Source organism: Accipiter gentilis, chromosome 19 (genome assembly GCF_929443795.1).
Source record: "Accipiter gentilis chromosome 19, bAccGen1.1, whole genome shotgun sequence".
NCBI lineage: Eukaryota > Metazoa > Chordata > Aves > Accipitriformes > Accipitridae > Astur > Astur gentilis.
Window position 1 is genome coordinate 16370537 of NC_064898.1, and position 12111 is coordinate 16382647.

At 45.7% G+C, this 12111-nt stretch overlaps 2 protein-coding genes across 6 annotated transcripts in view; both read left to right on the forward strand.

Moving 5' to 3' along the window:
• Positions 1-12111, forward strand: part of CCDC82 (coiled-coil domain containing 82) — a 426644-nt gene that overhangs the window by 292863 nt on the left and 121670 nt on the right. The gene's annotated exons all lie outside the window — the stretch shown is intronic.
• Positions 1-12111, forward strand: part of MTMR2 (myotubularin related protein 2) — a 67328-nt gene that overhangs the window by 31826 nt on the left and 23391 nt on the right. For 4 of the 5 annotated variants that reach the window (XM_049823525.1, XM_049823521.1, XM_049823523.1 and 1 more), the window contains 3 exons: positions 6794-6869; positions 10165-10259; positions 10437-10547. In XM_049823525.1, the coding sequence (XP_049679482.1) occupies positions 6824-6869; positions 10165-10259; positions 10437-10547 (252 nt within the window). In that variant the 5' untranslated portion in view covers positions 6794-6823. Of the gene's footprint in view, positions 1-1333; positions 1353-6793; positions 6870-10164; positions 10260-10436; positions 10548-12111 lie in introns of those variants that run through there. The other variant, XM_049823524.1, reaches the window with a different exon arrangement.

Consider the following 12111-nt stretch of genomic DNA (forward strand, 5'->3'; position numbering starts at 1 on the left):
CCATTGTGTGCTCGTGAGGTAGATGTGCCAAACCTGTGAGTTTAGGGGCTGCAGATGCAAAGCGATTTTGTGTGCGAGTATAATGTTTGTCTGTACAGAGAGGTTATATATGTTTATGTCAAGGGACCAGTTAAGAGACCAGCTTCCTGCTGTAGGAAACACAGAATAGGACTGTGTGTAGCTGGAACAAAAGCAGCTCCAAGCCTGGAGAGCTCGTCTTTTGAATAGATGGGGCAGATGTGGTTTTGAGGAAAGGAATAATGCAGGAGCAAGGTGATCATGGTGTCCGGTCGGACATGTCGCACCGGCGCTGTGGCTTTATGCATAACAAATCTGTTCAAAACGTACAAAATTATTTGGAGTATGTGGGAGGTTACCAAGGAGAGATTAACTCTGGGTGGGGGGCATCATAAAAAGGGTACATTTTAATTTTGTCTAAACCAAAAAAGATTATTTTTGTTCATTCTGATTGTGACTCAGGATAGAAGAATCTATGCAGGCTTGGGAAAATTGTTACACAGCAATTTGGTAACACAAACCTGTAGTCTCCCCTTAAGTTGCATGAAGCCAAAAAACCCTGACCTTTGTGGGTTTCGGGACTCAAATATCCAGGAGAAAGAGTAGAAGAGAGTGACTGGAAAATGGCTGGGAGGAACCTCAGGTGCTCTCTTCATGCATCTTTGTTACCTGGAGGCTTGTGCTGCAGATGCCAGTGTCCAGGGACAAAGCCACTGTCCCCAGTCACTCCAGCTGCTCTCCCTCCCTTGCCCTGGGTTTACACCCCTTGAGTGACTCGTGTAGGCCTGCCCCAAGCCAGTCCCGGCAAAATGATCCGGGAAAAACAACCATTAAAAAAGCTATTAAGCTAACCCAGGCATTTTGGCTGAGCTAGATAGGGGGGCAATTGCAATGCTGGCAGATTGGGGAGGAGGAGGCAATCCTGGCTCGGCCTCAGCCAGCGCAGGACGTGTGTTGCCATCCTGGCTGTGCAGCTCCGCTGGTAGGCAAACGCTTCTTGGGCAATACAGGAGGAAAACATAGAAGTTGTTTTGTTCACAAGCAAAAGCAAACGCTGGATATAGAGTTTCGTGCACCCTCGCGGGTCCTTCTGGAGCAGTGTTCAGTGACGCGCAGACCTCTGAGACCCCGCACTTCGAGTTAGGGTGCAACGTATCTCTGTACCGCCCTGAGCCGGCTGCCAGGGATGAGCTGCGTGCAGGAGTCGTGCAGGGACATCAGTCGGGAGAGGGATTTTTGGAGCAGCATGCTGGCTGCTGTGTTGGGAGGCAGTGTGAACGCAATGTTGGAGAGCCTCGGCAGAACTGCGGCATCCTGCATCGCAGTATGAGGAGGTAAGGGATGAGGCGGGGAGCAGTCTTACCTTTTTAGCAGGATCTAAACCTCTTTCCCTGACCCCAGACTTGCAAGGAAAGGAGGGGATCGCTTTGGTGCTGAGATCTGGAGGTTGTGTCAACAGTACAGCATTGGGGTTCTCCTGCCTCAGGTGCTGTAGGTGGGAGGGCGTGAGAGAGCTCTGCACCTTCAGCCACGCGTAAGTGGGCTGCAGCTAACACAAGGTGGGATCCTGGGGTAAGGGAAGCAGTTGTTAAATGTAGCAAGTGTGGGTTTGTTCTGCCAAGTTGCTGCTTGAGCAGAGAACAAAGGTAGGTGGTGGCATGAAGTCCTCACACCCTCTCTGAGCTGAGGCAGGACTTGTGTTTAGGTGCTGAGGTACACTCCCATGCTCAGCATACCAGAGAGCTGTTTTATCTAGAGGGAGAGCTGCTGATGGGTGGAACGGGTAGATGATGTTACTTGGTAAAAGAAGACAGAAATAAAGGTTATTCTGGTGTTTAACTAAACTCTTAATTCCCCCGGAGATTCAGTTACCAAGCATAACATTTATGTGGGGAAAAGATAACGAAGACCTTGTCTGGCTTAGAGGCAAGGCAAAGTAGTCTACTGATTTTCGGTGGTTGTATCTGTTTCTTGCAGAAACCACCTTCATAGAATCATAAAATGGTTTGGGCTAGAAGGGACCTTTAAAGATCATCCAGTTCCAACCCCCCTGCCATGGGCAGGGACACCTTCCACTAGACCAGGTTGCTCCAAGCCCCATCCAACCTGGCCCTGAACACTGCCAGGGATGGGGCAGCCACAGCCTCTCTGGGCGACCTGTGCCAGTGCCTCACCGCCCTCACAGTGAAGAACTTCTTCCTCACATCTAATCTAAATCTACCCTCCTTCAGGTTAAAGCCATTACCCCATGTCCTATCACTACATGGCCTTGTAAAAGGTCCCTCTCTGGCCTTCTTTTGGGCACCCTTTAGGTACTGGAAGGCTGCTATAAGGTCTCCCTGGAGCCTTCTCTTCTCCAGGCTGAACAACCCCAACTGTCTCAGCCTGTGTTCACAAGGAGAGGTGCTCCAGCCCCTCATCATCTTCATGGCCCTCCTCTGGACTTGCTCCAACAGGTCCATGTCCTTCTTATGTTGGGGGCCCCAGAGCTGAACACAGTACTCTGCATGGGGTCTCACGAGAGCAGAGTAGAGGTGTAGAATCACCTCCCTCCACATGCTGGCCATGCTTCTTTTGATGCAGCCCAGGATATGGTTGGCTTTCTGGGCTGCAGGCATACATTGCTGGGTCATATTGAGTTTCTCATCAGCCAACAACCCCCAGTCCTTTTCTGCAGGGCTGCTCTTAATCCACTCATCGCCCAGCCTGTATTTGTGCTTGGGATTGCCCCGACCCACGTACAGGACCTTGCACTTGGCCTTGTTGAGCTTCATGAGGTTCGCATGGGCCCACCTCTCAAGCCTGTCAACGTCCCTCTGGATGGCATCCCTTCCCTCCAGTGTGTTGACCACACCACACAGCTTGGTGTCATCGGCAAACTTGCTGAGGATGCAGTCAATCCCACTGTCCATGTCTCTGACAAAGATGTTAAGCAGTGTCAGTCCCTCTACTGACCCCTGAGGAACACCACTCATCACAGGTCTCCACTCAGACATTGAGCTGTTGATCACAACTCTTTGAGTGTGACCATCCAGCCAATTCCTTATCCACCGAGTGGTCCATCCATCAAATCCATGTCTCTCCAGTTTAGAGACAAGGATATTGTGCGGGACAGCGTCAAATGCTTTGCACAAGTCCAGGTCTCAGTGATGGTTGTGACAGATATGGCCAGTGTGTGGCTCTACTTCAGGGTGGTCCTATACCTAAGTAACGCTGATTCTGCCCAGCTCTGGCTGTGACCTTCATTGCAGATTTTTAAGCACTCTTTGTTTTTGTTCCCAGCAAACAGTTTTAAAACCTGAGGCACGCAGAGGCGGAACATTTAATTTACAGATGTATATGGTACCTGCCTCAACAGTGTTAAAGCATCCATAGCCAGCTGTCACTCTCCTGCACCTGGGCTGCCGCAGTCATGTCCCTGGCTCCCCTACCTGCTTCCTTGCCTCACTGGAGCTCGCTCTTTGATTTTGCAAGATTTGCAGAGGGCTAAATCTGGGCCCAGCAGTGTTATTTTTAGAGTCTTGAAATAGGCTAATAGACAAAAAAAGATTTTTCTCACAGTTTAATGAACCTTTTTTGGATTTTGGGAGGGAAGGGGAGAATGGCAGTAAGATGGAAGGGCTTTTCATGTCATCTTCTTAGTCATATAAGGGGCAGAGGGTCCATCTATGGTGTTAGCGTCCTCCCAGAGCTCCATGTGCATTGACCCATCCCATTCTTCCCCCTTGATCTGTTTCTAGAACTCCTCTTTCTTACCCACCCACTTTTCCTCCCTTCTGCCACCCCCTGTCCTTTAGCGCTGCCCCAGATGTCTTCTCCTGTGCCTGCTGCCTGCATTGTCAGCTGCACACAGATTGCATTTCCCCAAATCAATTTTAAGGAGCCGTTGATGGAGGTGGATTTCAGGAAAACGCCTACTGTTCATTTCTCGGTTTCTGCCAGGGCGGGTTTCAAGTGTTCACGTTCCAGCCAGGAGGCTTATTCAAGGTCTGGAGCTGGGCAGATGCTGCAAAGACCAGCACACCAGAGAAGTGTTTGTCCTGGGCTTTCTGACCATGTCTGTCTCAGCGTCTTGGGAAAGATAACTGTTATCCATAGGTGATGTGCTTGTGTTGACTTTGAAATTATCACATAGGCAGCTGGTGCTGTGTTACCTGAGGTAGGTCATTTGGCTACGGTCAGTTAAGGGATGGTGAAAATGAGTTTAGTCCTCAAATGTGTACAAAAAAAAAGAAAAAGAAATAATAATTAAAAAAAAAAAAAGGAGGGGGGAAGGCAAGGGGGGCAGAAGCTGTCAACTGTGAAGTGCTGTGCTTCCAGGAGGCCATCTGTCCACTGCCCTGTGTTGAAGTGAGCGCAGGTTTGGATTGCTAACCCTTCCCTCTGACCCTGGGGACTCCACATTTCAGAGAGTGTGAGTGAGCAGATGGATTTTATTAGACTTAGAAGAGCCAATTTTTAAACTGAAAAAGCTTTCAACCTTTTCTTTACAGAATGGTGTTGACATGGAGGTCTTTGTCTTTCAGAAGCTTGCCTCTTCCCTCCTTCTCTCCCCCACCTGCAGTACAGTGTTTAAAACCCCCCTGAACACTGCCCACCTAGTGATCGTGGCAGCAGTTTGTCATACCAAATGCTTTCTATGTATCTTACCTCATATTTGTTTTGGCTTAAGATATAGCCCAGTCCTCCAAATGTTTACTGCTGGACGTGCTCCCGCTGACATCTGCAGGAGAGCAGCAAGTCCAACTGTTGACCGAAGTGATCCTGGTAGCAGCTGCTGCCCGTTTGGGGTATGGACCTTCTCAAACCAGTTGTGATCGTGTCCTGAACACAGAGTGTATTTTTACTAATGTCCTCCCAAGATAAAAGGCCACAAAGATGACCACCACTTAGGGACTAATTAGCCAGAAGCCTCTGTCTCATTTGGCATAATCCAGATGTTGCCCTGCTGATTTCAAGGCTGTTAAGTGCAAAAATCGACACACAGGAGTTGAGAGTGGATCTATATCACAGGCTTTTGGGAGGCCGTCAGTCAGGGCTTTGATGGGATGTGTGATCTTTGGCCAACACAGCTGTGCTGACAAGAAGTCGCCAGCATAGACTTCTGCTAGTTATACCAGCAAAACCTTGGTTTTACTGGTATTGCTGACATGGCAGAGGAGAAGCTTTCTTGCAAGTTCAGTGCTCCCAGTGCGAGCTCTGTCAGTGGTGACCTCCCTTTACCCATCCTGTAGACCCCCAGTCTGGCTGCTCTGGCAGCTTCCCTGGTAAGAGCTGGCCTAAGCGGGTGCAGTTGCGAGTTTCCTGCTAGGAGGCCAGGACTGTGCTTGCTTTTACTATTTTTTTTTTTTAAGAGTCTTTTGAATGCATTTTTTAAAATGTACATCTTGTTCTCAAGAAGGCTTTGATCTTGTTAATCTTTTCATCTATACATCAATCTGTTGTGTGAAAATGCTGGAACGTGCTTTTGTTGTGGCATGGGGTTTCTTTGGGTTTTGTTTTCATTTTTTTGCATAGTTTAGAGAATTTTTCTTCCCTGAGGCTCTCCCTCTGGCTTGATCTTACATGAAAGTTGGCCACAGACGTGTCAGGTTCTAGAGTGCCACTTTAAGCCATGTCTTTGAATTTTCTTTGCAGGGATTTCCTGATATCAAATTAAACCAATTCTTTTTCCTTGCATTAAGATAAAGAAAGCATTTTGGGTGAGTCTGCCCATTCAGTTGTGAGCAGACCTGAGCTCTCTCTGCCTGTCTCTACCAGGTGGGATGCACGCCAACTTTCAACCCAAAGTCCTGGGGTTGCTACAGCATGAGGCAGGGTCTGGACTAACTAACCTGCTCTCTGTCTGTGTTATTAGGTCAAGCAACTGGTGTGCTGCTGTGGTTGTGGTCATTTGGCCGGTTTGAGGCATGGGCAATATGATTAAATCCATCTGTGTTTTGCCATATAGACTTAGCCTTAATCTCAGTCACTTACATATGCCCTTTTCCCTTAGTTCTTACCATAGGTTTAGACTTCAGGTTGTGCTTTCATAGTTACACCCATGCTTTCCTAAAATGTCCCATCTGCCCATGATAGCAGCTGTGTAAATGCAGTCAAATCTGTGAAAAGTAATGCCCTGTGGTATAAGTTTATCCCAAGAGAAAGCGGAGGAGGGGTCCTCTGGCAGCCCCCAAAAAATCAAAACTGTACCTCCTCTACATGCCTATCAAAATACAACCTTTGTAACAAGTCACTACTACTGAACCAAATCAGGATCTTTGCAGTTGTTGGACCCTCATTGAAGACAGTGGTGTGACAAGGTGTCCCTTTTAACTTTCCTCAGTGTAAACTAGAAATTGCTGTACTTTATAGCGTCATGGTAACAGTTGATCACTTCAACTGGGAAAGGAACCAATCCCTTTGGTTCAGTGTGTAACTCTGTGAACAGAGAGTTTGACTCGTGTTGATCGGTTGGGGAGGAGAAGGTTGGAGCATGGAAGGCAGCCACCTGGGAAGTGTGCTGCCAAAGCACAGAGCCTGCTTCGAGTAGCTTCTCCCTCGCAGACATCCTTGCTTAAACACTTGTGTGAGACCCAGTGGTATGCTCAAGGACTGCATGGAGGTCTTTCACATGCTTTGTGTTGACCTTTCAGAGGCTGAGACACTAGGCAGTACCTCAAGATCTTTGAATATTTGTTGTCCTTGATATTATTGATCCGTTGCAGGTAAGTGTAAGCTTCTCGGTTTATGAAAACATAATGAATTTCTTTTTCTCCCTCTGTCTTTTGCCTAGGTCCTGAGGGAGGCTAATAAATTAGCTGAAATGGAAGAGCCACCTTTGCTACCAGGAGAAACGATTAAAGACATGGGTATGTGAAAATTCCTTATTGTTTGCTGACCAAATAGAGTATCCTTAGAGCAAAATATCTTGGCGGTCATTGACCAACAGCAGCAAATTGCTTCCATTTTGAGAACCATGGTCAGGTTGTTTCATTAATCGAGTTATTGCACATCACGTGAGCCAAGGTAACTATATGTTTCCTAGTAGCATGTAGAAAATACAGGGCAATTCAATGTATCTGAGCATGAGTGATGAGCTGGGTTGTACAGCTTTGCATTTGCTGCCTCCTGAGAGCACATGGATCGACCATTTCAAGTTGTGCTTCTTAGGCTGACACAGCACAATTGTGTGTGTTGAATCTCTATTGCAGACTGCAGCAGAGGATACAGTGCTGTTGCAGAGAACTTGTTGTGATAGGGGGATGGGGCTTTTTTCTTTTTTTTTTCATCCAGACATTCTGACATGCATCAGGTTTGCTGATGCACTCCAGTCTGAAAGTTTGAGTAAGCCTCTTGATTAATTTTCTGTGAAAGATTTTGCATTCACTAGTTTTAGCATGTTGCCGCCTTCTTAAAATGATATTGAAGAGTGCAACTGCAGTCCTAAAAATAACCTCCCCCAAACCAAAACTGAAAATACCTGACCAAAAAACCACACTCAACAAAACCAAACCAAACCCCCACCTCAATGCTCAGTCCTTTTCTCTACTCCTTTCCTAAGGACTCTGAACTCGTACTCCGACCATGCACTGCAGACTGACATCTAACTCACTCCACAGGCACAGTTAGCTCTTACAGCAAGACTATATTTTGAAGGGTTCCTGGGGAATGGTTTAAGGGATCAGAGTTAGCAGTGTTTTATCTGTTGACAAATGATGTGATGAGCCATGTTAAGTCTGTAAGACTGGATGGCTTTTGGAGTAGCCCAGACAGCAGCTGCCTGGTCCAGAAAGAACTTAAAGGCAGCAAAAAGGAAACCTTTATTATTCATCAGCAATAATTATTTCCTGTTAAAAGTGTCAAGAAAGGCAAATGTAATTCTCTTTGCATTTTACAGGGAAGGGAAGAAAAATTATTTCAGCCAACCCAATAATCTAGGGTAAGATTGGCCATGTATAAGACAGGAATTCCATAAGCAGGGGAATTAGTAAATCCTGGTTTCCAGTACCTTTCCCCCATATGGATTCTCTTATATCTAGTGAAGGCTGAGCTTATTAGACTTTCCCTTGGTAGTAGCACTAGTACTGCCTCTCTATTATACCTGGCATCCGTTCTCACAAACAGTCTAGCATTTTAATGCCTTGGAGGTCCCTACTTATCAGATAGAGACTGCTGAAATCATACAACCTTGATAGGGTTAAGGTCAGACAAGCCATGTGTGTAGGTATATGTGTACATGTGCACATGTGCAGTGTAATTAAGTAAAATTGTTTCTGTAGGAAACCAAGCTAATAAAATGCAAATGTAAAAGGTGATGTGGCTTACAAGCTGGCAAGGCCAGTGTTTGAGATCATGCCTGGGATTCCTTACCTGGAAAACATTTTTCTAGCACTTTTCCTCTTTACCCAGAAATCCTGTTCCTTTTCAGATGTAAATGCACACTTCTGTTATTACTAGATTTTTTTTTAATTATTTTTTTCAAAGGTTTTGAAATTACATTTTGGATAATGGAACTCTAGTGGAAAATCCAGGCAGTCTGCCCTCACCCTTATTATGCTTCACGAGTCTGTTTTCAAACCTCTGTCAAACTAGTCTTTGAGAAGAAGTGATTAAGAATTGGCCAATAATGAAACACTTGGTTTAATTAGAACTGGCTAGAAGCATTTTGTGTTTACTTAGAACTGGCTAGAAGCATTTTGTGTTTAATTGCCCTTCAAACAAACACATGTAAATTAAAATAAATAAATAAATAATGAAAATGCTAACATGTATGTGTATACGTATGACTTTATTTTTAACCAAAAAGTCTGTGCTACGTATTTTGCTCTAAATTAGTCACTTCTGATATTTTAAGGATCCTTCTCCATATCCATATCTCAAGAGTCAGTGAAGACTGTGCAGAAGCAGAGCTGACATGACAGAGGTTTAGTTACATGAGTTGCCAGTGGCCTGGAGTAAGGCAGTATCTCTTCCTCCCTCCATCCCTCCAGTCTAAATCTCACGGGATAAAGGTAGAAGAAATTCAGGTCCCCATCTTAACACCCCAGTAGCCTCATACCTCATGTACGTGGTGGCTGTCACCTGGATGGGAGGCAAGCTGTCCTCCTGACTTCACACAGCCCTTGCAAAATGGATCCTGTAGGGTTTGGAGGCCTGAGGTTGTTAAGATGCTCCAGGGAGTTCTTTCATAGATCTGGCAGCTCTGGGCAGTGGGTCTCCTTCTGAAAGGATCTCTGTGTGTTTGAGGGGTGTCATTACTTGTCGGTGGTAGCGTAAACCGTTGCCACGGCACAGCCGGCCAACTGCTTCAGTGGCAGAAGACGTGATGGGTCACTGCTGGGTGGTGAGGGGGGGAGGGAATGACTTAAATGTTGGCGTTTTTAATTGATGTAAAACAGAAGGGCAGTTAGGGGAGGTGTTTGCTGTGGAAAACCAGCAGCACCTCTTGCCTTTTGCTGGAACAAGCGAGAAACGTTTGAGGCCTTTTAAGAAGGGGACTGTTTTGAGTCACCATCACTCAGGCTCAAAAATAATTGAATTGTTGCAGAGTAACTTGATCGCTGACTTCAGACTTAAAATCACCAGCAGTTGGGTGCTATACAGATTCGTAGCTGCTGGAAATCGCTGTAGTTCTGCTGGCTTTTAGCATGAAGGTCTTCATCCCAGGGCTCACTCTGCGTGCAAGGGTGTGCAGAAGGACCCAAGCATCCTAGAAACCACATGCAGGAGAACTGCCTTCTCCTGTCCTTGGTGGCACAAACCAGCTTGCAGATGATTCTTAGCTTTTATGCAGATTGTTGTCAGCTTCAAACATATGCATCCAGGCAGGAATCGTCTCCTCTTTTCGTGCATGGTGTTCTCAGCTACTGGCAATGCATTGCTCAGTAAGAGTAAACAGTTTGCAGCCAAACACTAGCTTTTTTACAGGGGTGGCAGTTCTGTGCAAATGTAGAATTCTAGGTGATGGTACTTGCCTGGAGTTCAATTTATACCCAAATGCTTGCCTTCTCCACAGAACTGAAACTTTCATGTTAGTTCTAGGCTAGAACCCAGATTAAGCTTGTTTTCATTTCATGATCTGAAAAGTAGAGCCCCCAAATATTGTTGCTGTCATAATTTTACTCTCATAAATTAAAACCTTTTTTTTTTTCTTTTTTTTTTAAGCTAAGGATGTTACTTACATCTGCCCCTTCACTGGAGCAATCAGAGGAACCCTTACTGTTACCAATTATAGACTGTATTTTAAAAGCATGGAACGGGTAAGCTTTTGAAACCATCTGCTTTTGTTGGCTATTCAATCTTTAGACCTAGGTGTGCTTTGAGAGAAATTCTGTGTGAATCATAGCTATATGTTTGGGAATATAGGCATAAGGGAGCAGGAGCTGGGGATTTTTCCCCCTCCCCTTTTTAAACTCACAAATTTGAACTGTCTACAGGACCCTCCTTTTGTCCTAGATGCATCTTTAGGTGTAATCAACAGAGTGGAGAAAATTGGAGGTGCTTCCAGTCGCGGTGAGAATTCATATGGGCTGGAGATTGTATGCAAGGTAAACTTTTATCTGTTTTATAATAGGGGAAGGGGAACATATATTTTAAAAGGTTTTCATTGTAGTATTGTAGGAAGTTCTGCAAAACATTTCAGTCAGTCTGACTTCACACACTTCAAAAAAAAAAGTAATTTTCAGGATTCTCCAGCTCCACTCATTCAAGATGAGATCCAAACCTTTATTCAGGCTTTGTGCTAGGTAATGTCTTTTCTTCAAACCTAGGCCTGCATCCCACTAATGCAGTTCTCAGGGTTGCCCACCAGGCTATTCCAGCTGGACTCCAGTTATTGTGAAATACAGGATGCTTTTCACTCACTTGCATTTCAAGAGCAAGAAAGGGGCACGTTTCTCCCTAAATCATTACCTTATGTCCACCTGCTGGTGTGCTTTGTGGTGAGGGACTGGCAAATAGCCTTCCATCTTCCAGGCTGTTCTTCCATTTCTTTCCAGGCAGTACATATTTCAGACGTACCTCTCAAGAGCCCTTGGAATCACTGAAAATCTAAACTTCAATAAAAATTAACAGTTCACCTCCTCGTGTGGCTACTTACTATAGACCCACAGAGTAGATAGAGCCACCATCTCCAGTCCTAAATCTACACTTCTGCTGCTCCCCAGGGCATGGCCCCTCCGCTTCCCTCAGTGGCCGTGTGGGGAGAGCTGGATTCTGAACCTTTTAGGTCTTGGGCTGCTTGGAGCTCTTGTCAGAGCCCCCTCAAGAATGCCACTTGCTGGATAAGGCCAGATGGAGGAATGAAAAGGAGTCCTAAACTGCTCTGGTCACTGCTGTGGTTTTGAGGCACCAGGAAGCTAAGCACATTCTCAAGCTGTGGGCATGCTGAGTCAAGAGCAGTTGATGTAAGCTATACCAAATCACCCAGCTGCTCCCTCGTCCTATTGCAGTCATGACCCTCCCTGGCTATCGTAGGGATGCTTGTACTGGCAAGCTAATTTTTCCCTGTTTTGATCTGGATTCCTAGTCCTCAGCCATTTTGCCTATATGCAAATTTGCACACACGGTCAGGTTTGGAGTGAATTATATTGTTTCCCTGGGTGGGAAGCCCAGCCACAAACTATACGATGAGTATCTTGGCCCTATACAACTTGGGCCAGCCTGCTTGGCCCGGGATATGCAGAGCAGTTTAGCGCAATAACAGAGTTGTACAGATACGGCTTCTGCATCCTGAAATGTGTTCTGTCTGAGACCAATTACCTAATCCCAGTTTTGTGAGAAAGCTAAGTCTTTAGCTGTTTATCTCAGTCTCTGACTTGCTGTAACATCTTCATACGCTTGAACTTGATAGCTCATTTCCTGCTTGTGGCTTTTAAACTGTTTACTACAAGTGTCTGAGTTGTAGGCTTGGCTGGAAAATCTTGGCATCTTAGAGACGCTTTATTTAGTTTCCAGATTTGATTTGGTAGATGAGTACAGAAGGGAGGTCCTGGGTTACCACTCTTTGTGGAAACTGTGCTGCTGTGCAAAGTGGAGGAGTTCTCAGTTTCAAGACATCCTCTTGAGTGCACTGAGAGATGGAAGCTTTAAAGGGAGGTGGCATTGGTTGCT